The sequence below is a fragment of the Vidua macroura genome, chromosome 5 (assembly GCF_024509145.1).
Source record: "Vidua macroura isolate BioBank_ID:100142 chromosome 5, ASM2450914v1, whole genome shotgun sequence".
Lineage (NCBI taxonomy): Eukaryota > Metazoa > Chordata > Aves > Passeriformes > Viduidae > Vidua > Vidua macroura.
This window is the reverse complement of record NC_071575.1, coordinates 31,067,983-31,094,791: the sequence shown is the minus strand read 5'-3', so window position 1 is coordinate 31,094,791 and position 26,809 is coordinate 31,067,983. Positions and strand designations below refer to the sequence as shown.

Below are 26,809 nucleotides of genomic sequence, written 5' to 3'. Positions count from 1 at the left end.
GCACGGTCTGTGGAGCAGATAATCTGCAGAGGGAGCAATGTGGGTGCTCCCAGCAGCAGCAGCGAGCACAGCAAAGCCCTGATCTGTGCTGGGAGCAGTGTCAGACACCTGGCTTTGCTCTTGGAGCTTTATAACCATACCTGAGGCAAGACCAAAGCTACCAGTAATGTTTAAAAAGCCTCAGGTTAAACTGGTTTAGGCTATTCCCCACAAAATCTTGGAAGGAAGAGACTTTCTCAGAAATCTCTTCGAAGCCATCCAAGGAAAGAACTGGGAAGCCAGCACTCTGCTACAGATGCTTACAAAAAACACACTCTCTCTTGTACTGACAGATATTTAAGACTTGCCTACATGTTAAAATTCCCATGTCAACGTTCAAAATAAAAAAGCTTTATTTCAATAAATGATTGACACTATGTTTTTTCTAAGCATTACAACTCAGAGAAAGCAATTCCCACTGCTGTGGCCAGCAACCAGTGCCTGCCATGCCTCATACCCCACCCGTGACCCACTTCAGGGGATATGGCTGGGGCCTTCCACAAGAGTCCCTAAAACACTGGGAAAATAAAAAACATCTTGTGGCCAGCACTGCACCACGAATGCTACTGTGAATGTTATTAACGCTCAAGGGCAGGGGCAGGAGAAGAACAAAAGAGAAGCAGAACCAGCATCTGCTCAGCAGACTGAAGCCTCCTCAGGCCCCTTCTCCTCGAGTATCTGAAACCGGCCCTGAACTCCCGGGCCCCCGGCCCTCGCCCCGTTCCAGGCCCGCACCCCCCCGCAGCTCCGGGACCGCCCCGAGCGCCGCTCCCGCCTCCCCGCCCGCCCTCGGCCCCGCCCGGCGCATTCCGGCTCGGCCATGGCGAGAGAGGGTGAGGAGGTTCTGGCGGCTTTCGTGGCCCTGCACGGGGCTGCGCTCCGCGCATCGCGGGTCCCCACGCAATACTGGGAGTGCCTGAGCCGCAAACTGCGCGGAGAGGTGGGTGAGCGGCGCTGTGGGCGGCTCCGCATGGGAGAGCGGCGCTGAGGGCGCAGCCCCGAAGGGCAGCCCCGAGCCGGGGGCGAGCGGCGCTGAAGGAGCAGCCCCGAGATGAGGGCGAGCGGAGGCCGTGAGACGTGGCCGTGGAGAGCCGTGCTGAGGGCAGCCCCTGCAGCCCTGGGTGAAGAAGAGAGGAGAGTCACGGTGTTGCTTAGCAGGGGACAGTGGGAAAGGCACGGTGCGGGTTGTGTTACCGAGACTGCAGATCGGGGCTGTAAAAGACGTCAAGTGTATTGTGCATATCTGATTACGTCTTTTTGTTGTCGGCGTGAAGTTTGGAAGCTTTTGGAAACCCTGGTAACTAGAGATACAGTACTGGAGAGAGGTGGTGAATCTGAAAAAAAAACACAGCACTCTACCAGCTACTAAGAAAAAAATTAACTCTGTCCCGGGCAAATGCAGGACAGTGTCCTCAACCCTTCAGCTTCTTATTCCAAAGAGAATTAAGAAAAAACAGCAACGGTAGTAGTGTTAGACTCAGGATGTTGTCATATCTTAATCCATTATGGTTTGGATTGGCTTTTGCCTGATTTTTAATTTTTTTTTCCAGTTCACTTCCACACAGATCTGCCCTGCGGTCAGTTACTTACAGGTGTGCAGAGCTCAGCCAGCACGTCTCATGTGTGCATGGGTTACCTGGCTGGGGCAGTTTTCTTCAGGTGAAGCTGACCCCTGGCCCTGAACTAGAGGGAGTGTGGAGGCAGAGGCACACTGCAGGGTGGAGTATCCCTTTTTACCTTTGTAGCAGCCATCTGCTTGCTTCCTGGAGCTTTGTGATGAGAAGGGGAAGAGAAACAAAGACAAGAAATGGAGTGATTTTAAACAGATTGTAAAGACACAGGTTGTATTTAGAATGTTTTTTCGGTTTGCACATCTGCAGCCTAGCCTCAGTGATGAGGAAAGCTGTCTTTGATTTGTGTGAGTAAAAGAACAAGGAACTGAGGCAGGAAAGAGATGTAACCCAAAGCCTTTTGTCTGGAGAGTTAAGAGTGCTTGAGGGAGTCTGGGGGAGTCTACCTAGAGAAGAAAATATGAATGAGGTGAACTTCTAGTCCTGGGGAGAGAAAGAGATCTGATAAGGGGAGAAAGCAACTAGTGGTTTGCTGGAAGGCAGGATAAGCAGTGAAGAAATGGGTGAGATGGGGTGAGAAGTTTGAACAGATCGTATAGGATGGTAGGGAAGGTGAGGGAACTGCAGTTTAACACCTGTGTACAGGTAAAGTAATTTCTAATAACCTGAGTGCTTCTTTTCCCCATCTCAGCTTCCAAGTAGGGATAGGAGAAAAAGATTGCAAGTCATGATATGAGTGTTCATAGTCAGGAAGGATCTGAATACATTCCTGCTGCTTTCAATCTGTTTTGTATACTGTTAATAACAGGAATATGTGTTTATTACAGAGAAGATTACAGAAAATCTATATTATCTCAAGCATATGCCCAGTCACAAATTCCTTGTGGAATTACACCCCCCTCAGTAAGTATTCATGCAAGGGACTTGGAGCAGAAATATCTGCTGCTCTGCTTAGGTAGTGGGGTATGAGAAGGGATGTCCTGGAAAAGGATGGAACAGAAGGCAGTATAAAGCTGCCAAGGAAACTCAAAGTTGAGACCTGTTGTGTTTCCACGTGCCAATATGAAGCTGGAGGTAGCAAACAGTCTGTGCTGTGACCTAATGCAGACTTGAGATTTGTGACCTATGGCTGAAATCCTTGCTTGTTACCAGTTTTGCAGGGAGGGTGTAACACTGAGAAGGTAAGACAGTAGAGTGAGAAGAGATCCGTGGTGCTGATGTTTTTAAGGAGGCTGGGATGAAGAAAGGCAGAAGGAAGAAAGCACGTGCCCTAAGGTAGCAGACTGCTCCTGCTGCTTCATTTTACTTGCAGTAGTGGCTGAGCAGGCTCTTCTGTACTAAATGTTCCAGTGTGTGTGGGAAAAGAGACTTAATTATTTCAGTGAGTTTTGGAAGATAAAGCTGCTGAGAGTGCTTTTCTCTGCTGCTGCAGCTTCTGGGTTTTGTTGAGAAGAAGGGCAAAAGGGTATTGAGAAGATTGGGTTGTCCAGGAAAAGTTACTGTGAGGAGTGGTGTGGACTGGGATAACCTCTTGAGGAGGTAGAGACAGAGCTACGGGACCTTACTTAGAAAAGGACCATGCAGAATGGCTGGAGGAGCAGCAGTAAAGAAAGAAAAGGAGGTGAGGGGGTGAAATAGTTTTGGGAATTTAGGTAATGAAGTATAACTCAGGGGGCAAAACCCCTGGGCAACATAGAGCATAGGATGAGTTTCCTTGTTACATGTGTTAAATGGGAGGAATTTTCATTTGTCCTAACCTGCTGCAAAGATTAAAACTTTCAAGCATAGAACTTGAAAAATTTGCATGTGTAGTACAGATAAAAATATCTCTTGCATCAATACGTCTAGAACCCAGCCCAAGCAGCTGTTCTCCAACACTGTCACAGGTATTTCAACATACAGAGTGAATGCACCCTCCCTCCACTGTGTACACCAAAGCCTCTGAGAAGTGGAGGGTTTGGGGTTTTTTTTCATTTACCTTGGGATCTGCTGGAGCAGGTTTCCTGCTGAGAGCATTATGTAATTGGATTGCTCATTCAAAACATGGTATAACTGCTAGATTGGTAAACCTGCCTTTATTTATTCGTTTTGCATTTAGCATTCAGCATCTGTTGGGAAGAAATTCTTTTTGTGTTTCTGGCAGAAACTTGAAAAAATAAAATATAAGCATGTGTGATCGTTCACTGTAAGTGCTAAAATTGTTTCTAGTGTAGTGGTTGTTTCTTACGCTGTTGGATAAACTGTGTATAGTGTGTTTATAAGCCTGGAAAATACAGTGCCTGCATCTAATTTTATTCTTAATCTTTTCTTTCTATATTCCAGCCATACACTAAGTTATTTTGCAGGCTTCTCTGTATTGCAGGAAGAATTTTTGTAGCCCTCAGGTGTTGCTGGCAAAAGACTGCTTAGAGTTTCATCCCAGTTAGAAATGGAGGCTCTTAATTAATTACTAGAAGGAATGCAGCACGATTATACTGCTCGACTTTATTTTCCAGAGCAGTGGAGGGCAGCCTGTTGCTCAGAGGTTACCTGTGCCCTTCAAAGCAGTTTGCAGTGTGCCTTAAAAGAATTTGCTGGAGATGCCTGTGTGGTAATTGCCATGACATGTGCCTGCTTTGGTATCAAGTTCTTTGGTTTTTTGGGGTTGGTTAGGTTGGAACTGCACCTCAACATGAAGAAGGGATTTTGCCCAAACATGTTTTGCTTGGAAGCAGTTGTGCCACTGGAATGTGTTGGTACCCTTTTGCTGTCTAGAGGTTATTGGTTACTCTGGTGGAATGCTTCACGTGAGCTCTGCCTGTTCTGCTTCAAGCCAGAGATTACTTTTCAGATTGGTGGTGTGATCTTATCCAACTGGTTTTTGCTTAAGGAGCTTACTTAAGATTCCCTTAATGGAGCTGCTGCGTTAATAGGTTCAGTGTGACTGCCTGGCTGAAAGGGAGGGAGGAAGAGAGGAGACACAAAACTATCTGTGTATCCACACTGACAACAAAGTGCTTCTGCCAAACCTACCAGTGATCTGCTGAACTGCTGGTATTATCAATTATGAGTTTAAAAAACAACAAAACCGTCACAAAAAGCCACTGATTAAGGTGGTCTTGAGCTGCTGCTGCTGTGAGAAGTGTGATTTGCTTTGGGTGAGGAATAAACATAGTTCACTTTGACATGATTATAAATTCTCTAGGAGACATTTTTCATTAAGCATAATTCTGTAAAGGTATTAAAAGTGGAGATTTTTTTGCTAAATGCAACTGCTACAGCCTCATGTATCTGATAATTTGTCAAAGATCAAAACTTTGGCTTAGAGCATTTGGAATCCCTTCATTTTTCAGTCTTGAGATGATATTTAATACAAAAACTAAAATAAATACAACAGCTTCCCCTTAGTGTTGTGGAGGAACTTGATATTCATTGTGGGTGTTTGGTAAACGGGTGGAGCCTGTCGTGAGGGAAGACTGAAGCTGAGTCAGCCGCTGGCTCCCCTCCTATCCCCCTCTCACAAACTCCTTAAGGCAAAAGCCAAGTGTGGCAAACACACACAGTGCCACACTGCAGCGCATGTCAAGTGGCTCCCCTGAGTCACACTTATACTTTTCATTTTCTGATGACTCCCTGGCGCTTCTTTGCTGCCTAATGAGGTTGTTGAGGGTGGCTCTTGATCCAGGCAGGAGCACTGACGTGTCACTTCAGGGAAGACTGGAACATGTTTCCTGGCACACTGCTCTTGCTGGCTGCCATGGGCTGGGATTAGTATTTGTGTCCTGGACCAGACCAGGGAGTTCACCCAGGTGGGAGCCAACCTGACAAAAATTAGTTGTGAGCACAAGGAAGGGCTCTTCCTTTTGCTGGGACCTGCCTGCAGCTACATGGATTTCAATAACTACAAATTTTCAAAGCAACCATGCAGAGATTTAAAAAGGCATTGGAGGCTACTATTGGAACAGCAGGAGGTTTTGATACTGCTTACTACTGATTAATGCTATCCTCTTCTAGCAACTGGAAAACAAAATAAATTGGAACTTCTATTTGATACCTGCTGAAGTGAAAGAAACTTTCTGATTTTTTTTAAATAGGTGTGGTTTTAATCTCTAGTAAGTTTGTTTGCAGAGTGATTTTCTTTACCCTAAAAAATGCATATGTAAGTATGTTAGCCAACATACTGTTAGCATCTCCTTAGCATTTAGCTAAGAAACTGTGTGCTAATAACAGCTAATAGCCGTTAGCTATTGTTAGCATCTGGAAGGCATCCCTGCCCATGGCAGCAGGGATGGAACTGAGATGATCTTTTAAGGTCATCTAACCCAAGACATTCTATGATTTTTTATCCACTAATGGCCCCCTCTCCTTGGCTTCTGCCATCCCAGAGGAAAATTCCATTCCCTGTTCCTCAGAAGGGAATTTCAGATACTTCTCCACTTGGATCTGCTCTGTGAACTGTGGCTTAAGATGAGAAGTAGCTGTTGTTCTCCTGCTGACTTCCTCCCTGTAATGGTGGACACTCCCTCTTTGAGCAGCTGTCTGCTTTTTCTAGGTGGCCTTTCTTCACAATTGTGGAGTTGATTTCCTCACCCTCCTGTTGAGGCCCAGCAAAAATAATTGTCCTATAGAAACTCTCACCTGAATAAATGAAAGCTTGTTGCTGCCACTGGCATTTTACAGCTAAGAAGTTGTCAATATATAGAAGTAATGATTTTCAATAATGTGGCATTGCAGGCTCTGTGTTGAACCATTGCAGGTTTGGAGTGTTGAACCAGCATCTCCAGAGCTCACACTTTAGACCTTTCTCCCTGATGTCACTGTTGAGCAGGATGGGAACAGAATGACTCCAAGTTAGAAGGCAAAGAGAATTAACTGATTTATTTCAAATGCAAAATATAGAGAACATCGTGCAGATTAATTTCATTGGTCTTAAAGTAAAAACATCTCACACCATTGGTGTGCAGTGAATGACGCATGATGGCAGAACATATCTATAAACAATGTGAACAGCAAGATAGATTAGAGAATTGTTTACATTCTTTCCCAACTGCTTCCCAGGCTCTCACCTGGTTAGAAAAACCCTCTCTTTTAGAGAAAAACTCTCTGACTGAACTGAGAATATCCACACCCTCCCTGCTACTTTTTAGTCAAATTAGATTGAGGCAGAGGATTTGTCTGCCCATGCGTGGTTTATTAGGTAGTGTGTGAGTGATTCTAGCAAAATAATTCTCTCTGGAAATTTTCAATGGTCTTTTGAGACTTTACCTATTTTTGTCTTCCTAAAAGCATATGTTAATTTTGAAATGATGAAAGTTGTCTGCAAGGTCTTGGTTCTGCCAGATATGCAAGCCCACTGTTTGGCAAGGGAGCCTTGTGCGGTGAGTGCCCTCATTTTTGTATGTTCTAGATGAAGTTACTGCATCCAGAGTAGGCAAAAATGTAAACAAACCCCTTTCAGCACCTTAGTAGAGATAAGTGTATGAAACTTAACTTTATATATAGCAGTACAAGGAATCTCCCAATTTACCTGGGGGTGAGTGAACACTGATAGTTCCTTTTATAGGGAAAGAAGAGAGATGGAAACAGGCTGAGATTTCTTAACTGGTTCAGAACTCAATTGGGAAAAGCTCTTTTTCTTCAGGGACCTAAATGTACTTCAGTATGGTTGTGGAGCCTGGGTAACACTCAGTTTTGCAGGTCTTAAATTACTGATTTTAGCAAAGGTTGAGCAAAGATATTCTGTTTTCAGCCGCTAAAATTCTTAATGAGTCGTTAAACTGATAGACAATCATTAGTAGACCTGTTTGTGCCAAAGAAACCAACAAAGTTTCCTACCAACATTAATTAAAAGAAACTTCCCAAACAGCTCTGTTAAAGTGTGAAAGAATAAATACTGTTGTTCATTCATTTCTTAAGTTAAAAATGCCATTTTAAATCAGATTACAGGGAAGAAATGTCTGCAGGTGTTGCATTGTGCATATCAGGGTGCTGCCTTATCCAGTTGCATGATATTTTATGCACTTTCCATCTCAGATATTTGATGCTGGTGACTACTTTGGAGTAATGCAAGTAGAAGAGGTGGATGAGGAGGAAGAAGTTGATGAAGAAATGGAAGAAGAATTTAAAAAGAAACCAAATCCTGGAAATGGACCTTGTTTCAAAGTTATTGTAACAAATGAAAATGGACTTCAAGCCTCCAATCCCAATAGGTGAGTTGTGATTTTGAGAATAGTGTTCAGTCTTTGAGTAGTGTGAAACATTAAAGTAATACTGACAGTTTGCTCTGAGACTTGTTGGATTCTATTCAGAAATCCTCTTTTCCAACTCTAAGACATAGCTGCATGTTTGAGGAAAGATGCATGCTGTGAAGCACACCTTGCAAAGGGTACTGGGAGTGCAAATATCTTAATGTAGTTCCTTTTTAAATCATGCAGGAAGATACTTAGAAATTTGTTTTAGTAAACTCAGGGAGAAAATAAGGAAAAGACAACCTTGCAATGATTTCTGCAGAAATAAAGCAAACCTTTGTATCTGCAAGACTGTGTGCCTGTGGGGAAAAAAAAACTAAAGAAATACTTGTGATCTTCACAAATCTCATGCCAAAAAGGTACTCACAGTGATATTCTGTGAGCTTACATTTCCTTCAGTTGGCTAAAGTGTAATTCAAGAGTGGTCCTGTGCATGCATGTGGAATTGAATGTATCAAATTACTGTTCTATTGCTTACAAATCAGCTTATCTGTCATGAATATAAGACTAGGAGGCTTCTATAAAACCAGTATAAAGTTTTGTAAGAAATAACTTTATATTATAGTACTGCTTTTTGCATTCTCACTGGTTTCAAACATAGAACAGGGTATTCGTCATAAATTAATAAAAAGCCGTGAGGTTAAGTAATCTCTGCTGGAGATCTAAATTCAATTCTGCTCAGTTCTGTAAAACTTCTGTGAGACCTTTCATACTTTTTAGATCTTGGGTAAACATGCAAAACCTAAAAATTTTAATTTGGCTTAATGAGTAAAACCAACAAAGAATCATAGGTATGTGCCTTTATATCCCTGCCTTAACCTAAGTAATCACCTTTCTAAATCTGAGAATGCGCTCAAATTATCAAGTTCAAAACAAGCTCCTGTGATAATCTTGGGCTTCCTTGCAGCATTCAGGTGTGAGTATGGGAGCAGAACACCAACACACCTGTTTGCTAACATTTTGGAAGAGCTTGACCTTAGCATTCTCTGGAGCCTTTAATTTTAAAATTAAATGAGGTTTCATGTGTATGTGGAGTCTGAGATACAATAATTGTTCAACCATATTTGCCTTATGTGACAGCTGACATGTTTTTAGCTTTCTGAAATATGGGTGTTGTGGAGGGTTTTTTGTGTGGTTTGGGGATTTTGCTAGCAAGTAGAATTGGGATTTTTCTCTGTATTGGTTCAGTCCAATTATATAACCAAATGTGAAGAACCCTTCTGTTTGAAAAACTGTGTTTTTTTCTAAAAGTCATGCAGCCTAAGCAAGGGTTAAACTTGTCAAGGGAAGCTGTGCCAGATATGTATGGTTTTATTTTGGGTTAGATTGTAATTGTTTTAAGCAATGCATTTTTTTCTAAAAATAATTTTGTGACACACTTCACCCCCACGCAAAGAAAAAATCAGACAAAACAAATAGAAACTATCAAAATTTATTGCTCATTTTCTTTTAGCATATACAGGCTTCTGATGATCAGACTTCTCCACCTGGCTTTACAGATGACAGTGGATGTCACAAACCCTGTGGCTAACAAGATCCTCAAGTAATTTTTCAAAACAGTGTATTGTTTTCCTGATTAAGGCAAGAATATCAGGTTGATGCAGTAGAGTTAATAGTGATAAAAAGGGAAGGCATTTGTGTTCTTGGCTTTTAAAGGGAATAAGCTCACAAACTGAGTGTGTGTTCTTTATCTGCTCCTTATTTTCATGGAAATGCTCAGTAATGCACCATAAACTTTCTAGCGCAAAACCAGAGTGTAAATTACTGCTGGAAAGTGCTCCTGCCCTGCAATGCCACAGTGTGTGTTCTGGGAGTGACTTTGTAAGTCAAAGAGCAGATTAGCTATCACACCATCTCCAGTGAAGCACAGCTTTTGTTCAGAGCATGTATCTCTGTGTGTGAGAGAGTCCTGGGGTTAACAGCACCCAAACTCTCCTGCAGTGTGTTCCTCATCGACCACGCCTGGACATACCGTGCGGAGCACGCGCGGCACCAGCTGCGCCACGTGCCCGGCCTGCTGCACAGGATGGCCAACCTCATGGGCATCCCCTTCCACGGAGAGGTCCCAGATGAGGGCAGCATCGAGCAGGTGCTGCAGGAAATGTGGAAGTACAGCCAGACCTACCAGCTCTCTCAAGGGGTAAGACTCTACGGGATGCTAAAAATTTTGGGCTGGATGTGTTCCAATACATGAATGTTAACAAAGATCCTTACAGGCATTCCTTCCAATTGGAAGGAGAGCAGATGCTACTTTTAGGGTGTGTGGGTAAGACCACACCAGATTTGGTCACCCTGCCCTCTGTAGTCCTTCAACACTGTACCAGCATGTCTTGAGCCTTCAAGCACCTTCAAGAGCACACATGCCATTTTTGAGGGAATACAGCCCTTGGGGTGCAGGTGAAAACCCTATTGTAGGGTTTGCAGTGGAGCTTCAAGGGTTTTTTGGGTCTTTTGAATTAAAGAATTAAAGAGGAGAAAGGTGAATTCTTTGGCCTCAGCCCCTGCAGAATGGGCAGGGCTAGCCTTGAGCAGTGAGAGCATGAGCAGACTGCCCCTATTACCTCAGGGTCTTGAGATTGTTCTCTGGACTGGTCATCTTTATCGTTTAAGCTCAAATTTAACTCACAGTAGAATCAGGTCGGAAAAATCCCTTAGAAGAAGATTCATTGTGACTTTTACCTTAAATGAAAGGGAAATCTGAACATATCTCTGAGTCTTTCTATCCTAACTCTTTGTTTCTCAATTTGTCATGAATAGCTTGTGAGTGAAATGGAATTATCTGTTTTACCACTTGGAAAGTGATTTTCCAGAAGACAATTCAACCTGTAGTTTAACTTGTCTTCTGTTCATTTTTCTGGGAAATATGTCAAGTCTAGTCTCTCTGTTCCATTTCTGCCTCCATAAAAAGACCACAGTAGTGCTACCAAGCAATTTAAAGTTTATTTTCTCATGCAGGATTTTTTCATGACGAGTGTTGCAGGAAGGGGCGCTTTGATGCTGCAGCCTCAACACTCGCAGCCAGCTGTTGCAGGTGGCAGTGTTGCTCTCCGTCACTCCTAAACTTCAAACACTTTTTAGCTGATTAAGTCTGAGAGAAACTGAAGGAAAACTAATCCTATCAAGCAGCCTTCTGCTGGTTTAGCTGTCTTAAGCAGCTGGTTTGGTTCAGGGAAGTGGCGGGTCTGGTAGGCAATAGCAGTAGCACAAGAAAGAGGAGGCTGAAGCAGGAATCTGAGAAGTGGTGTAGGGGTTCTGCCAGTGACTCTGTCTCACGGAGCTTTTCCTGCAGTCCGTGTGTGCAAGATGTCTCCCTCTGTTCATACAGACTGCAGAGGAGAAGGTTCCTGTCTGGTACATCATGGATGAATTTGGATCACGCATTCAGCATTCAGACCAGCCGAGTTTTGTAGCTGCACCTCTGTTTTATGTGCCTCAGCAAATTGCTTACACGGTTCTCTGGCCTTTGAGAGATCTTGAAACTGGTGGTAAGTGTGTGTCTGAGGAGCTGGGGCTTTCTTTAATGCTTGCAATAGAAAATGGGCCAGTTCTTACAAAATCATTGAGCATTTCACAGTAGAACAAGTGTTTCAGGACCAAAATGGCTGCATTCTTGTAACATTGTCAAATATAAAAGTTCTCTCTGTCTGGTATTTCTGCATTTTAGGGTAGAGACCTTTTACCAGTCCAAAAATGTTGCTATTGTTTTATTGACAGTGAATTCAAATCTTGCATCACTATGTTAGTGAAACTGCAAATTCAGTCATCTGAGGGGTTTAAAAAAAATTCTTTAAAATCTGTGTTTATAGCTTTGAGTCAGAAAGGCTCTGAAAGTTGGGAAACACCAGGCCAATGATTTATTCCTGTAATCTTAATCAGGGGCCACCCTATGCCTCCATCAAGTGGAGAAAATAAACATCCTAAATCCTTTTATCATGTTTCTTTAATTACCTCTAATTTTTCATTTAAATAACAGAAGTTGTGCTGGTGTTGACTGTACAGCTGTAATTTGAAGATTTTCAGTGGGAAATGAAAGGCAGTTCCTAAAGGTTCTTCTGCTTTTGCTGCAGATGAAGTCACTCGTGATTATGCTTATGGGGAGATGGATTGCCTGATCAGGAAGTGTGTTTTGTTACCTTGGGTGCCTACTGAAGTGTTGGATGTCAGCTGTTTTACTCCAGAGCCACCAGATGAGCATTACCAGGTATGATTTTAACAAGTTAATTCCATATGTTATCTCTTCTAAGAAGAGGCAGTGTCTAGAAAAGCATTGCAAGAATTCCAATTTTGCTTCTTTTTAAAGACTGATTCAGAGAACAGCCATTAAAATAAAAAAAAAAAAAAAAACCAAACAAAAAAAAAAAAAAAAAAAAAAAAAAAAAAAAAAAACAAAAACCAAAAAACAATTCAAAGCACAATGAGACAAGAAATGTCTTATGCATAATATCTAAGTTTTTAAATACTGGAGCAACATAAACAAGTTTTAATATTTTATTGCTGTATTGCATAGTGTTTTTTATAAGCACACTACAAGGTACTACATATGAAACATCCATCTTCCAGGTAAATATGTGATACATTGCCTAATAGGATTATTGATTGAATTTGTTATTGTAGCATTGCTGTTCAGTTTTGAATTACAGAAAGATTTGTTTTATTATTTTAAGAAAAGTTGCATTTTTCAGACTGGATACTGGGCTATGTTGTGGTTTAGAAGCATTAAATATTAGAGCAGAGACGTTTTTAATTTGATGGCATTCGTATAAAGTAGTCATTCAGTTTGTTTCCTTTTAAATCAATGTTTGGGATATTTTAAGGATGTGAAATGAATGCTTGGAATCTCCTTTTCATGAGCAATGTCTACATGAGATTCAACTCTTAGAAAAATGAGTAAGCTGATACCTATAAGGATGCTGTACTGGCTACTAATAGCATTCAAAGTACAGCTTCTAAAGATGAATCTATACCCCAACTCTCTGTTTCTTTATGGATGAGAGGCAGAAAATGCTCTATCCAGCTTGTTAATAACAATATGTAGCCAGAAGTGAAGTTAACCTGCATCTGCTAAATAAAGTTGTACACTCGTAATGGCTAGTCTGTCTTGTAACCTAAGGCAGATTGGTTGGTTGGATTTTGGATTTTTGGAAGAGCTGTACTTTGCATTAACAGAGGAACAGGAATGCACCCAGAGTTTGTCTTATGTGTATTCTCTTGGCAAAAGTGCTTTGGTCTCAGACAAGGCAACTTTTTTGCATGTTTTAATTCTGTTTTGGTATGATCAAGTCAAGTTAAAGAACTGTGTGTGGCAAATGAGTCCAGTGTCCTCCTTTACCACTCTACCTTAAAAACATGTTTTCAAGGTAGCTTTTTTTTTTCATTTTCTCTGCCCCTCAGCTGTTGAGGAGAGATGAAAGCTCTACTGATGCTAGAGCCAACCAACAGAACTTTCATCTACTGCTAGATATCCTAGAGTAAAAGAAAGTCTCAGCTGGTGACAGACCAGCAAAGAGTAGCTCAGGGCACGCCATATCCCTAGACACCAAAGGTGACACAGCTAGAAAGATATGATACCATGTTGCTGACAGTTCTCATTATATGTAAAATAATGAGAGAGTTATCACAGCAACATTTTGGCTTAACTTTTTGATACCTGTTTTTTATTCTGTTACCTAATTCTGATTTCCAACACAGACCACAAAGGCAGTAACTTAGATGATGTGGGTGATGATGGGGCAATGATTGCAGAAACAAGTGTCAGGGGAGGCAGCTTCTAATGAAATGTCTGGGTTGGAGGAAGTATCTCATGGGACTAGGGAGATTTCAACAGCTCCCTGGGTTTGAGCTGCTAAAAACACAGCAAAAAATGCATCCTCTGGTACTGTTCTGAGAATTGTAATCTTCTCACCTTAAAAGTACAGGCTCCTTTCTTTTTCTTGGGTGACTACAAGAACTATTTTGTATTTGTCCTGCCCAGTCTGTTTTAGAAGGTGTTGTCTAAGATCTTTGATTGCCAGTGTGTTTTTGTTTATCGTTCCACTTATGTAGGATTTTTTTGCTATACCAGCCTTAAAGGTAAAGAGGTGCATCTGTGGCTGGACAGACACCTCACTGCAACTTGTGACAGTCTGGATCAGCTGGAATTCAAAAAGCTGTTGCACAGCAGCAGCTGCATTTCTTTCTCAAGATGTACTTCTCCTGTCCCAGTGTTTCTGGGAGCTGCTTCCTTTTGCAGGGTGTCAGGAGTGATGCAGAAGTGTATTTCCTTTTATCAGTCAGAGGGGGGCTGTACAGGATGGAGAGACTTTGCAAGCATGGTTACTGCTGAAGACTGCAGAAAACATTTTGCTCATTTTCACAGGAGCAGAATTGGCTTCCAACCTCCTATAATTTTTTAGTCATCTGTAACAAAGCATCACAACTAAATGGTCAGTCTTCCATTTTGTTGGAAATACATCAACTTTGTCTTCCATTGTATGTGGTTGGCTGTCATTTGAGTTGTTTGGTGTTTTTTTTCATGTTTAGGAAACAAGAGTTTCTCGGGGTCATTCAGCAGTGTTGATGTGCCCTGGTCTTGAAGACTTACTTCTTACTCCTTTTAACACTCAGTATTTCCTTCTGCCTCTGGTCTTGCAGTGATTTTCTTTTTCTGAACAGCATAGTACACAACATAATAGAATTGTCAAAATGTAACTTTCCTGAAATTCACTTGCACCAAAGAGAATGGAGTAAGACATGCAATGGACTCTTCCATTCTGCCTAGAATTAACTTTTTGTGGTTTTCTGTTTTGTAGGCAATTTTAGCAGAAAACAAGGAAAAACTTCCAGTAGTGATAAATCCACCAGTTTATGCCAAAGACAAAGTTTTCAAGTACGTATCCACAAACAAAATGTTTTCTTACCAGGATTATGTGCAGTACTTGCAGTGTGTTCAGGCTGAGCAGCCTTTTCCATCTTTGAACATTAGAGGCAAATTAAAGGTGGGTTTATATGGAGCCACTTGCCTAAGATTCTGATTTACTAGTTGCCCCTGTTGAATTTATTCTTCAGAGTGAATGAATTGTCACTTACATAATTTCTAAAAAATAAATTTATTTTGGTTTTTTGTTTCTTTTTTTTAACAAGTGCCACCTTCTGAGTGAAAGAAAAGTTGCATCATGTTTTAACACATGTTGTTTTCACTAAGTATGATTTAAGGTGTAGAAGAGACACTTAAAGACTTGTCTTCTGCATTATAGCATGTATGTCCATAGGCGTTGCTCTGTGCTGTGTGACTATATGAAACTATTCCCCTTGTTAAGATGGCACTACCAAACAGAAATCCTATAAAAAAACCTGGGATGTTTTAAATTGGACATGTGTTTGCTACAAAAATGGACTGTATGCTGAGAAACCATTTCAGAAGAAAGCTGGAAGAACATTGGAAAGATACGGGACTTTTTTTGAGCAAAAACAGTGGTGCTGCATGGCCAGGCTGCCTTGTTACTAATTTTATTCCAGAAAAATAAACGCTTGCTTAGCATGTGTTGTGAGTTGCACTCCAGGGTGTTTTAGTCTGACACTGGGATCATAGTTCTTGCTTGAAACATTTTGCTTAATTTGTAAAGTGGCACTTAAATGTATTTGGTAGGTGTACTCACACACCAGCTTCCTGTGTTGATTTGTTACTCCCTAGACAAACTTTACTTGAGAAGAACTACTGAAATCAAAGTCACTCTTGTGGTGAGGCATTTGTTACCTTGCCCAGTGATAGTCAAGGTTCCATTTGTAGTTGAAATCTCTGGTTACATGACTGTGAGGATAAGTAAAAGCTGATATTTTTCATCTGATGTACTCAGAAACAGGAGTCAAAGGCAGACGCATTCTGATAGAGGCAGAAAGCAATACTGGGGATGTTGGGAAACACTGATATATTTTTCACTGCTTACCTCTTTAGTTTGTATCTTACATTTCAAATGAATGGCATTCACATTAGGCAAGGAAGGAGGACAAAACACATCAAATTCTTCCTGCTCTTCTTTTAAGGAATTTAATCCACACCCAGTCAATGTACACCTAAGGATTTCCCTCTCTTTTCCTTTATCCTGTTCATATCTGGACAGAAGACTGTAAGGTCTTTCTCATGCTCTGAATTTTGTGTACTAATGTTCCTCCACAGGTAGAGCAGCATCTCAGAGTCCAGATGACTGAGTGGGAGCTGCAGCCTTCCAGTGCTCTTGGCCTCCTTTAAAGGTTTTAGGGCTGTCACCCTGGGCAGACAGATGGGAACACTTGGAGCTGGGTAGATGAGTGTAGCCTGTTAATAATGCTTGTGTTCTCCTTTGTGGATTGCTAATGTTTTAGGGGATTCAGAAGAAAATCAAGTTGCAAGGTTTAGAACCTGGAACAAATTCTTAGTCATCTTGTATCCAAGCAGAGCTAAGACAGAGAGTGGAAGATTAAATAAATGTTATACCTGAACCCTGAAAAGCAGGGGAGTACAAGTAGTTTGTACAGCAAAATGATAGGTTTAATTAGGTCTTGTAGCATAGTAACTGCTGCCCTAGGGAGATTGTTCTATCCAGCTGGGCTGATTGCTGAATGGAAAAAAAGAATCAAAGAACTAAATGCTTCAAAAACTGATTTATTAGGGAAAGGCTTTCCAGTTTGTGTTGGGCTTGATCATCTCTCTTTCTTTTGATCTTCTCTTTCATGTTTCTCTTCAGCTACATCAGTTACTGTTTTAAAATATCCAAAGAGCTGTTACGAGGCAAATCTTTGTTTTGGTTGGTCTTGTCAGCTGTGTGCTGTGGGAGCTGATATTCATAACTGCTTCTTAGCTTTAAATATTTTGAGTTTAAAGTTAAGTAACAGCTAACTATATTTATCTTACTTGTATAATTTCACTGAATGTTATCTTTAATCACAGACTTCATAGCATCCCTACCAGGACTTCAGTGAGACAAGGGGAAAAAAAAACATCATTTGGGAGGTATGGTTAGCTGGCTTCATTAGTTCAGTGTGTCTCTGATACTGGACTGAAAGGTCCAAAATAGCTTGGCTGACACTACAGGATTGCAGTGTAGATGTTCTGCCCTCTGCCAAAGCCAGAATGGGACTTGGTGCATTCCTTACCTGTCGGTATCTTTTTGTGGTATTATCAGTGTATTACCTTAGAACAAATGAAATGGCCTTATTTCCTCTCAGATCTTAACCTCCCTCATCTTATTGCAATGATGTTCTTGCACTTAAAGCTAGATTGAGCTCCCCTATTGTGCTGCATTTTAAGCAAGTCTTCAAATACATAATCCTAAGTGCTTTGGCACTGTGTCTGTGCAGGATGGTGACTTGTAGGATGTGTTTGTAAGGAACCAATTTGGGATTTTCTGAACAACTTCAATTTTAGTAGTTTTTGTGCTGCATGTGTTCTTTCTTGCCTATTTGTGTGGAGATTTTGGATGCTTCAGGACTTTGTTACAGCATCGTATAATTGGCCTTTTATCTTTAGGTCACCACTTTGATTTCCTTTTGCTCCATCAAGGACTAACAGTTGCTCCAAAGCAGTGGATGTTAGGGGAGCTTGCGGGTTTGGCAGCACTTGTAGTGGATCCAGTACATCAGATTTGGTATTACACTTTCCCCTTGTATGGAGACTTACAAGGAGAAGCCAAGCAGCCACAAATTACAGGAAAAAATGCTAGTGGGACTCTGTGGAAATACTAATTTTGTTCTGCTGCAACAGTGAGGAAGGACTGATTTCAACAGCCTCTTTCAACAGGCTGATTCCTTTTATCCACAGTGAAGTCATCTCTCTCAGTTACAGGCTTCAGCATAAATAGAATAAATAATATCTCACACATGGAGCTATGCAAAGCACCTTACATACTTTACTTTTTAAAGAATTTATTTCCCCCTGTGACTGGGCTATTTCTGCAGTTCATCTTTTTAGAGAAGTGTCTCACAGGGGAATATATTTTCCAGTTGATTAGTAGTGGAGAAGGAGAAGAAAGTTCTCCAACTGATAAGAATAGAACTGGTAAGAACAACTGATAAGAATAGAACTGGAGAGGAGGAAGAATACAGTAGTTTCCCATGGAAAAATTTAGTGGTTTTTTATTCTGTTTAAATGTTTCCTTACCATGAGAATGATATAAAAAACAGTCTTGCTTTTTGAGTTAACATGCTGAATTCTGAATTAAGTGGCCTCACTTTAAGCTATAAAGCCATCATATTTCTATCTGCTTATTTTAGTATCCAAGTCACTGGTTTTATTTGAGGGGGAAATTTCCTAAGATAACGCAACAACTTACCTCATTCTTGGTTACATTCTGAAATGTCTGTCACGTTTGGGTTAGGGTTTTGTGTAATTTTAAATGGGGTTGAGAGGGAATTTGTATCAAGCCTCAAAGTTTTGTGTATTCTCAGCATATACCTAATGTACCTACTTTTGTATGTTTGGGTTATTTACAATTCTGAACAAACAAAAATAATCTTCTGAAGCTACAGAATTAAGCTGACAGGATTTCCTATGACTTTTTCATGTGGATGACAGCAGGTTGATTTTTACAGCTCTTTCAGGAGTGAAGATATTCACAAGGCCACTCTCACTTCTGGGTATATCATGTAGAACAGTGAATTCATGTTACTACTTCTCTGTCAGGGGTTTAGTCATCATCTTCTGAACTGTTATTTTATGAAGCTAAACTGTCAGAGCTAAACTACCTCTGAGATTTCTGTCTCAAAATAGATAATTTTTAGGTAATGTCTCGCAATTTTTTAATCTATCCCACTTCAATTTACGTTGTTTTTGTGGATCAAGAAGAAATTGTCACAGAGAGTGTATACTGGAAAAACATAAAAGTTTTTTTTCTATTCAAGCATTACTTGATCAGTTTGAGGAACTAAACTGACATTTTTCTTCTTTCATGTGCTTCTTTCTTCTAGGGTTTTCACAGATATTCAGCAAGTCCTCAACAATCTGACACATCCGCGTTTTGTATTCACAGACAACGAGGGAGAAGCAGACATCCTCTACAATTTCTCACACTTCAAAGATTATAGGTTAACTAATTATAGGATTCATTATTCCCCTGATAATACTTCCTTTTAAATTTCCTTGCTATAAAAACTGTTCCCAAAGGCCCCCCCAACCTTCCCCCTTCACCAAGCACTTGTTTGCTTTGTAGGAAGCTAAGTGAGGAGAGGCCTGAGGTAATGGTGAATCAGTTCCCCTGTGAGAACCTCCTGACTGTCAAAGACTGCCTGGCATCCATTGCTAGAAGAGCTGGAGGACCAGATGGGCCCAGGTGGCTGCCTCGGACTTTTAACCTGCAGACAGAATTGCCTCAGTTCATCAGCTGCTTCCAGCAACGTGACAGAAGGTGACTTGTGTTTCCTCTTCCTTAGGTTTTGTCCTGTCTTGATCTCATTTTCTTCAAAGACCAGGAGCCCACATTTTGGTCTTGGCAGCTGTTGTACCACCATGAGTTAGTTCTTGCTGCATTTATATTCAAGTGAATTTTACCTGAAAAACAGGGGCTTTTTAGGTTTTTATTTTAGGTAAGAGTAGTTAAGCAATGCAGTTTGAAACCCAGAAACTTTGCTGTGATTTGAGTATAGAGTTGAAGTCCTTGGCACTTTTCCTAGTCAGGATCTTGCCTCTTGTATTTATCAGATATGTAAAGCCTCAAAATGTGTTTGCAACAAGTGTGGGATTTTTTTTCCAGGGGACAGTAGCAGTTGTTCTTGCACTTAAGCCGGAGTGGAAAATGTTTAGAGTACTTGGGTTCTGTAAGGTTATGAAAGTAAAGTTTAGTTTTAGTGTTAGACTGAAGCAGTTGTGGAGCTTTAGGGTTTAAATCCACACTTCTGCTGCTGCAGCTGCCTTGAAGTGAGTGGAAACTACAATTTGTCTTCTTGTAAGAGAGAAAGAGAGCATTAGCTACTGCTCTTCTGTGTGGCATGGAGTACTCTGGCTGAAAGGTTGCTGCTTTGGTGATGCTTACTTCTTATAGTGACATGTGCCAGGTGTTTCATTTGGCCATTATTTTCTATACATAGTCTCTTATGGACTGGTATTGACCAGGAGAGAGCACACCTGCCACATGTCACTAGTGTGTGGTGGTTTAATTCCTTTTTAACATCAAGGACTGACAGTGCATGCAGTGTGTATATAGGGAATGGGAAGGAGGTGATAGGAATTTTCAAACAAACAGAAGTTAAATGCTATCTTCAGCTCACTTTATGGTGCTTTAATAGGTTGAGGAAAGGACATCAAGCATCACCCTGTCCTGACTTGGAAAGATAGATGGAAAAACCAGCATATTGCTGGATTTTCTCAAGAATATCTCAAAGAAATTTGCCCCTGGAGGTGTCTGGGTGCTAGAAAGTGAGACGATGGTGGTGTGTTTTTATTTTCCTGTAGTGTGAACTGCTGAGACACTGTGTGGTTTCTTCCCAAAGAGATGAGTTCTGGTGTCATTTCATGTGAATGATTTGGAGGTGTCAGTAGGGAACCAGTTTGGAAAATTGCACACTACCCTGCCAGAAGATTCTCAGACTCCTGACAGAACAATTCCACACTGTGATTTGTGCATATTCATGGTGATGTTGTCCTGTTGATGGGTTATTTTCCCCTTTTGATGGAGTCAGATGCAGTAGAAGGAGATAAACACTGAGACCGAGTTAGGCCTGAACTGGAAAAAAAAAATATTTGTGAAAGGTACCGCTGCCTTTTCTCTCCTAAGACCTACTCCTCCCAGCTGTCAAGAAAAGTCTTTAATAAAAGACTTATAAAGTATTTTTTTCAGGAGAAGACATGGATCAAGCCAAGTGGATGTTCAGCCAGATGAAAGAGGTGGATACTTACAGGTGTTGCTCTCTCTCTTTCTCTCCCAGAGGAGAAGATAATCACTGGATATGCAAACCATGGAACCTGGCCAGAAGCCTGGATACCCACATCACCAACAACCTGAACAGTATCATCAGGCACAGGGAAAGCAGCCCAAAGGTGAGAGGGCATAGTTTGAATGGGATCTAAAAAGCAGAGCTGAATAAACTGCTTTGTAGAAGGAGGTCTGAAAATACAAAGGAAATTTATTCTTCAAAATTCATATGCTGGCCATAAGCATACAGTTCAGAATAGATTCAGTTGCAAATTGGTAAACTCCAATTGTTGCAGTTACAAACTCAGAGCCTGATGTTGTCTTATGTAAAGAATAAAACTTGACAATATCCCTGACAATAAAGGATACCTCCAGCATGGTGCTGCTGTAAAGCCAGTCCTCATGCAGGCAAACACATCGGCTACAGTTAGCATTGCTCATCACTTTGGGAACATTATTGCTTCTATCCCCTGGCTGGTTGTTACTGCTCTGCTCAGTGGCACAAAGGACCACCTTTGCCAACCAGAGACAAATCATGGAGCTTTTTACAGGGAGCCTGCCACACCCACCTGTACCTCACAGTGTCCTTGCCACATCCACCTGTACCTCAGTGTGTCCCTGCTGCATCCACCTGTACCTCAGTGTGTGAGCCCTGGAGCTCGCTTCAGCGCCATTTGTTGGTGACGTGTGGACTGCATGTGTTTTCTCGGGTACAGAAATGCACACAGAATTGCTTCACAATTGTTGCAAAACAACAAGGTCACCAGAGTTAGAAATCTGTGACTTTTAAAAATGAGAACATCCTGGCCTCCATGTTTCCACACCCCATAGTCAGAGTGTGACAAAAAGCAACACTGTCCATTTGTGTACCTTTGTGAGGAAAAGCTGAAATGCAGGCAGGGCTGCCCTAAGCCGAGGTGCAGTGACACTTGCATTTCACCTGAGCTGTCCCACATGCTGTGCTGTTCTGTAGGTGGTGTGCAAATACATCGAGGAGCCGGTGCTGTTTGAGCGTGAGGACATGGGGCCAGTGAAGTTCGACGTGCGCTATGTGGTGCTGCTGCGCTCCGTGCGGCCCCTGTGGCTCTACAGCTATGACGTGTTCTGGCTGCGCTTCTCCAACAGGTGCTCATCTCCCCTTGCAGGCTGCACCTGCTGCAGCTGGATCCCTTAAACTGAGCGGTTGTTCTGTTCCTTAGGGCGTTTTCGCTTGATGACTTGGATGACTATGAGAAGCATTTCACCGTCATGAATTACGCTCCTGGTGTGACATTGAAACAGGTAAGCAAACAGCCCAAAAGACTCTCTTCGCCTTTCTGTTGGTAGAAAATCTTCTGGTGCCTGCTCTGTGGCTGTTAGCAAATAGTCTGTTCCACATCCACTTCAGCAGTGTGTTCAAAATCCCTGAAATCCTAAGCAAATACTTTTCTAGACTCTTTCCCCCAGTCATCTGTGGTTATCTAAGGTAATACAAACCTACATTCTGAACAGAACCCACAATGACAGCTTGTCATTGTCAAAGCTTTAGTGTGATCTTTTACAACAAGAAATCCTGGAACAAGGAAGGTATTCAGGAGTTGTCTTAATTCCCTAGTTCTCTACTTGCATTTGTCTGAATGGCAAATATATTTGATGTTCCATTCTCTTGTCATTCCTGATCAAGACAGCCTTTGATGTTACTAAACTGTTTTAGGTGCACTGTGAAGACTTTATTCCTCTGTTTGAAAAACAATATCCTGAATATCCTTGGACAACAGTACAAGTAAGTCAGCAACTCCTCTTTCTCTTGTAAATGTTTATTGTCCGTTTTGGGTTTTTTTTTACTCAGCAGACCAGCTTTTCCAAAAGTCTTGGGTTGTTAGGATTTTTTTTCTTAGAAGACATATTTCATGAGTGTCACAAAGGAGATTATATGTTAACTTCAGAACTTTGTGTAATCTGCCCTCAAATACTTGATTGTTAGAGGACTGTGTTTTATAATTTCAGAATTTTACTTCATGATCACACTATGATAATTCTTTATGTTGGACTTAGCAATATAGCCAGTCCTGACTACTCTCAAGTGCAGCTTCCTGCTGCTGCCCCAGCTTCTCTGTGTTAGAAGCCTTGCCAGAGCCCTGTCCCTGCTCCTTGCACAGATGAATTTTCACAAGAACACAGATGGTGCTCTCGTACCAGGGCATCTTTTGACTGTAATAAGGAAGCTGCAGATACTACAGTTCCATAAAACACACATGAAGGCAGATGAGGGCTTTCTCATTGATTTTAATTTTTCCTGTGATTCGTGCTTGAAAGAAAAAGCTGAATGTGAAGAGCTGGTTCAGAAACATGCACAAAACTGAATTTTTTCATTCTTCCATACTTATTAGGAGCTGGAAGAAACAGAGTGAATGATAGCTGAGCCCTTCTATGTGCATATTTATTCAGAAGTGCATAAATTATCCAACTGTGACTTGATTTCCTAAATTAATTCACATTTGTTTTTAACTAGACCCTTGTATCCAATTGATGATACTCAGAATATGACAGGGTTTTAAATGGTCTGAAAGAGACTACAAGGAGTGAAAAGAGAGATGTCAAAATACATCCTGTAGGTTACCCAAAATGTAGAGAAAATAGAGGGAATGGTTCACTGCAGCATAAATTCAATGCTAAAACTCACATCTCTGTGTTCTTCCTGGTTTATTTCACTTCCAGATTGGATATCTGACTGTTTTTCAAAATACCTATGTAATACATTTTTAGGATTTCCATTCCCCCCCCCCCCAACCTTCTTAGGGGTATAAATGGGTAGAAGATTTTTCATTGCAGAATAGAACAAAACAAAGCAAGAATACAACTGAATAGGCAGGGAAAAAAAGCCAGAATTTCACAAATGTACTGCTGGTCTTCACAGAACTCTCCTAGGTTTTCTTTTTCCCTTCCACTACACATAAGTGCAATACTTGGCATAATGCCTGAGAAGGGGGTTAATTCTAATGTTAAATGCACTATTTTTAGGATTTCCGTAGTATTCATTGGTTCCCCAGAAAAGTCCATGGATATTGCCAGGTGCTGAGTTCTTTCTCTGTGTTGGCATTAGGTGTAAATGCACATTTGGAAGCCTATACTGTGCAGATTTTCATTTGTTGTGTAGTGCAATTGATACAAACTCTTTAAAACACTGTGTGAATGAAGTGATTAGAAACGTGTGTTGCTTTTATAGAACCTCACTGCTCATTCAGAATTCACTGGTTTTTCTGTTATTAGGCAAGTATTTTTAAGGCATTTGCTGAATTGTTCCAAGTTGCTACATCTAAACCTGCCCCTCTTGGTATCTGTGATTATCCATCTTCAAGAGCAATATATGCCATTGATTTGATGCTTAAGTGGGACACCAGCAGAGATGGTGAGAAGCTCTTTATTTGAACGTTGAATTGTTTATGTTTGTGGACCTTTTCAGAAGTCTGTTCTCTGTGCCTCCCACTAACACCTGAAGTTGCAAATCTGTGGGGATGGCGTCTGCCATGCTGCTTAACAGGAGTGATGGGGCAGCTGCCAGCTGCTGGGCTGCATCCTTGTTTCTCTGCTGCTGTTGTTCTCTGTTTGGAGAAAAACAGAGCAAAACGGGGGGGGGGGGGGGACCAAAAGAATCCAGTCAAACCACCACACACACAACAACCCCAAACAAATGTCTGAAATACCCAACTGTCTATGAAAACCTTGGAGACATTTAATTGTCTGTGGCTTCCAGGCTTGGAACAGTGTTGAATGCACAATGACTTGCTATGGCAGGGAAGGGACCACATTCACCATTTAATGCCGTTGATATCCCCAGAGCTGTCATTCAGCTGTTACCAAGTCTCTGCAAGAACATGTGAATGAAGCTGCTTCATGTTAGTGCCACAGCATGGCTGCCTCCTTGAAGCTTTCTTCCAGGCAGCTGTGGAGGACTGGTAGCAAAGTCTGCCAGACAGACTGAATAATCTGTTATCTCACTAGGAGGCTAAGAAATGTTCTGTAAAGGTGCCTGACCCAGACAGGGTGTTTCTTGTAGAGGTAAAAAAATAGCAGAGGCACCAACACAAAGAGAACTGCCAAGGAGTATTGAAGAGAGCTGAGCATACCCTCTTCTTATGGTACTGGGCTCTCTGGGACACAGAAGTTGATTGCCTGTGCCCAGGTTTGCCTGCAGAGCAATTAGATGTTGTGTGTTGGGTGAGTGCCCCATGGCCACTGCTGCAGGGACTCATTCTGTGAAGATTGAGTTGCTTTCATGGAGGGAAATGATTGAGAAACAGGAGGTATAAAATGGAGCCTTTGCTGCTTAGATGAGGTGGAGCAAGGGCTTGCTGCATCCACACTGGATCCTCTTTCACTTGTCCCAGAGGTGTCCTGAATGGGATAAGCAAAGCAGCTCACAAACAATACTAGATCGAGGAAAACAGCTGTAATAAAGAACTAACCTCACATTACATGGCTGGCTGGACGCGAGCTGCACAGGTCCCTGGCCTTTTGAAGGTGAGGGGTGGTGCCAGTGGCAATGCTGTAAAGCTGTGGGCAGCCTGTGGACGAAGAGATTTGTTGCTCCTGTGCAAAGCACAGTAGGATTTATTTATCCATCAGAAGATTGTTCCCTCACTTAACAATCTCAACACCAGATGTGAAACAAAATCCTGTGGTTTTCTCTGCACAGAATGTTTTTGATTCAGAACTGATGTAGTTTTAAAAGAAAATTAAATTTCCTGACTTCCTTTACAAGTGGCATGAAATGGCAGATGGGGGTGGCTGCAGTTAAAGGAATAGGACTGCTATACCTAGGAGGTTTAAAAAAGCAAGGTTGGTACTGAAATGTGATAGGAGAAGTAGAGTTTTCTTGAAGATGTTTGAGACTGACAAGCAAAATAGCTGATTCAGGGAGATCATACTGAATGGCTGCAAATTCTCATTCCAGAGGAGACATTGAATTATTAGCACAGTGGTTGCAGAATCTGTTGGATAATTGTCCTCTAGATAATAATGGTAGAACATACTTCTGTCCCTCCAATAAAATCCAACCCAGTGAAACAAAAACACCCTGCTGGCTTGGCAGTTTGGGTCACAAAAGATGCTTTTCACAATTATTTTCTATAATTTCTGGATTAAAGACAAGCAGTGATTTGGGATCTCTGTAGAACTTGTATTAAGCAGCAATGTTTGTGTTTGCCTTGACAGGAAAAAGAATTATGCAGCCTCAGATCTTGGAAGTGAACTTTAATCCTGACTGTGACAGAGCCTGCAAATACCATCCTACCTTTTTTAATGATGTCTTCAGCACCCTATTTCTGGATGAAACAGACAACTGCCATGTGACACGCATTGTCTAACCACAGGAGACATGACTCCATCAATTTCCTTCTCAGATATGCTTAACAGCAGGATTTATATTTCAGTTCTATGAGCTGCTGATGCAACTGTTTCCTGTACTGATCACCAGGGGAAAAAATTTGTATCAGAAGAATATGCCATATACTGTATTGATAATCCCTTTGTCTGCATTGTCCTCATCTTGCTTTTGTTCTTTCTGCAAGACATTGTTGTGTGTTGACAGTGTCTTGTTTATTGAATATTGGAGACCTCAGAGTAGGACTTGTTTTTCAGGTAGCCTGAGTGCTTGCTTGCTGGGAAACATTGCACAAGTTCCTTATGTCAACATTAAAACTATAATTTACTGAATCATGTTGGGGTTTGTATGTCCCTTTCTTATCTACCCCTCCTACTCAAAGATCTAAAACATTCTGGTGCGTGGGAAATAATATAATAATAGGGTATTTCAGTGCAATGAACTATGGGTTAATGGGACTAAAGAGATAATGGATCTTCCCATTTTCCTTATTTAAAAAGAGAAAAACCAACCCCGCAGCATTTAGGAAGCTGGCTGTACCACTGGCTGTCATCCTTAGCTTGCCCCTTAAAGAAACCAGATTTTTGAGGATGTGAGCAGATGCAATGTCGGGAGCAGCACAAGAATGCAGAAGCCTAAAGGAATGAAAGGAGTTTTGAAAACTCTGCTAGAAGCCCAAGTCTTCGGACTTTGAAGTTTAGGGCCTAAGAGAGAGGTATTTGGCAGTGGGTGCCCATTTGAAATGAATCATTC

The 26,809-nt window shown here is 41.4% G+C and overlaps 1 protein-coding gene across 1 annotated transcript; it reads left to right on the top strand.

The window, feature by feature from the left end:
• The first annotated feature begins 827 nt into the window (after window positions 1–827).
• TTLL12 (tubulin tyrosine ligase like 12) lies at window positions 828–26,388 on the top strand. The gene is made up of 14 exons (XM_053977129.1): window positions 828–979; window positions 7,623–7,798; window positions 9,779–9,977; window positions 11,163–11,322; window positions 11,905–12,038; window positions 14,626–14,702; window positions 18,755–18,871; window positions 18,997–19,191; window positions 20,708–20,819; window positions 21,668–21,819; window positions 21,894–21,975; window positions 22,388–22,456; window positions 23,944–24,082; window positions 25,888–26,388. Exons 1-14 carry the CDS (start codon window positions 860–862, stop codon window positions 26,037–26,039), a joined length of 1,884 nt encoding a protein of 627 aa, XP_053833104.1. The 5' UTR covers window positions 828–859; the 3' UTR covers window positions 26,040–26,388.
• The last annotated feature ends 421 nt before the right edge of the window (window positions 26,389–26,809 follow it).

Bases quoted from the DNA above. Each gene is read 5' to 3' on its own strand.
- TTLL12 (XM_053977129.1), top strand. From the start codon at position 860: ATGGCGAGAGAGGGTGAGGAGGTTCTGGCGGCTTTCGTGGCCCTGCAC. The intron at 980-7,622 runs GTGGGTGAGCGG...TTTCCATCTCAG, and splicing joins GCCGCAAACTGCGCGGAGAG to ATATTTGATGCTGGTGACTA. The intron at 9,978-11,162 runs GTAAGACTCTAC...CTGTTCATACAG, and splicing joins CCTACCAGCTCTCTCAAGGG to ACTGCAGAGGAGAAGGTTCC.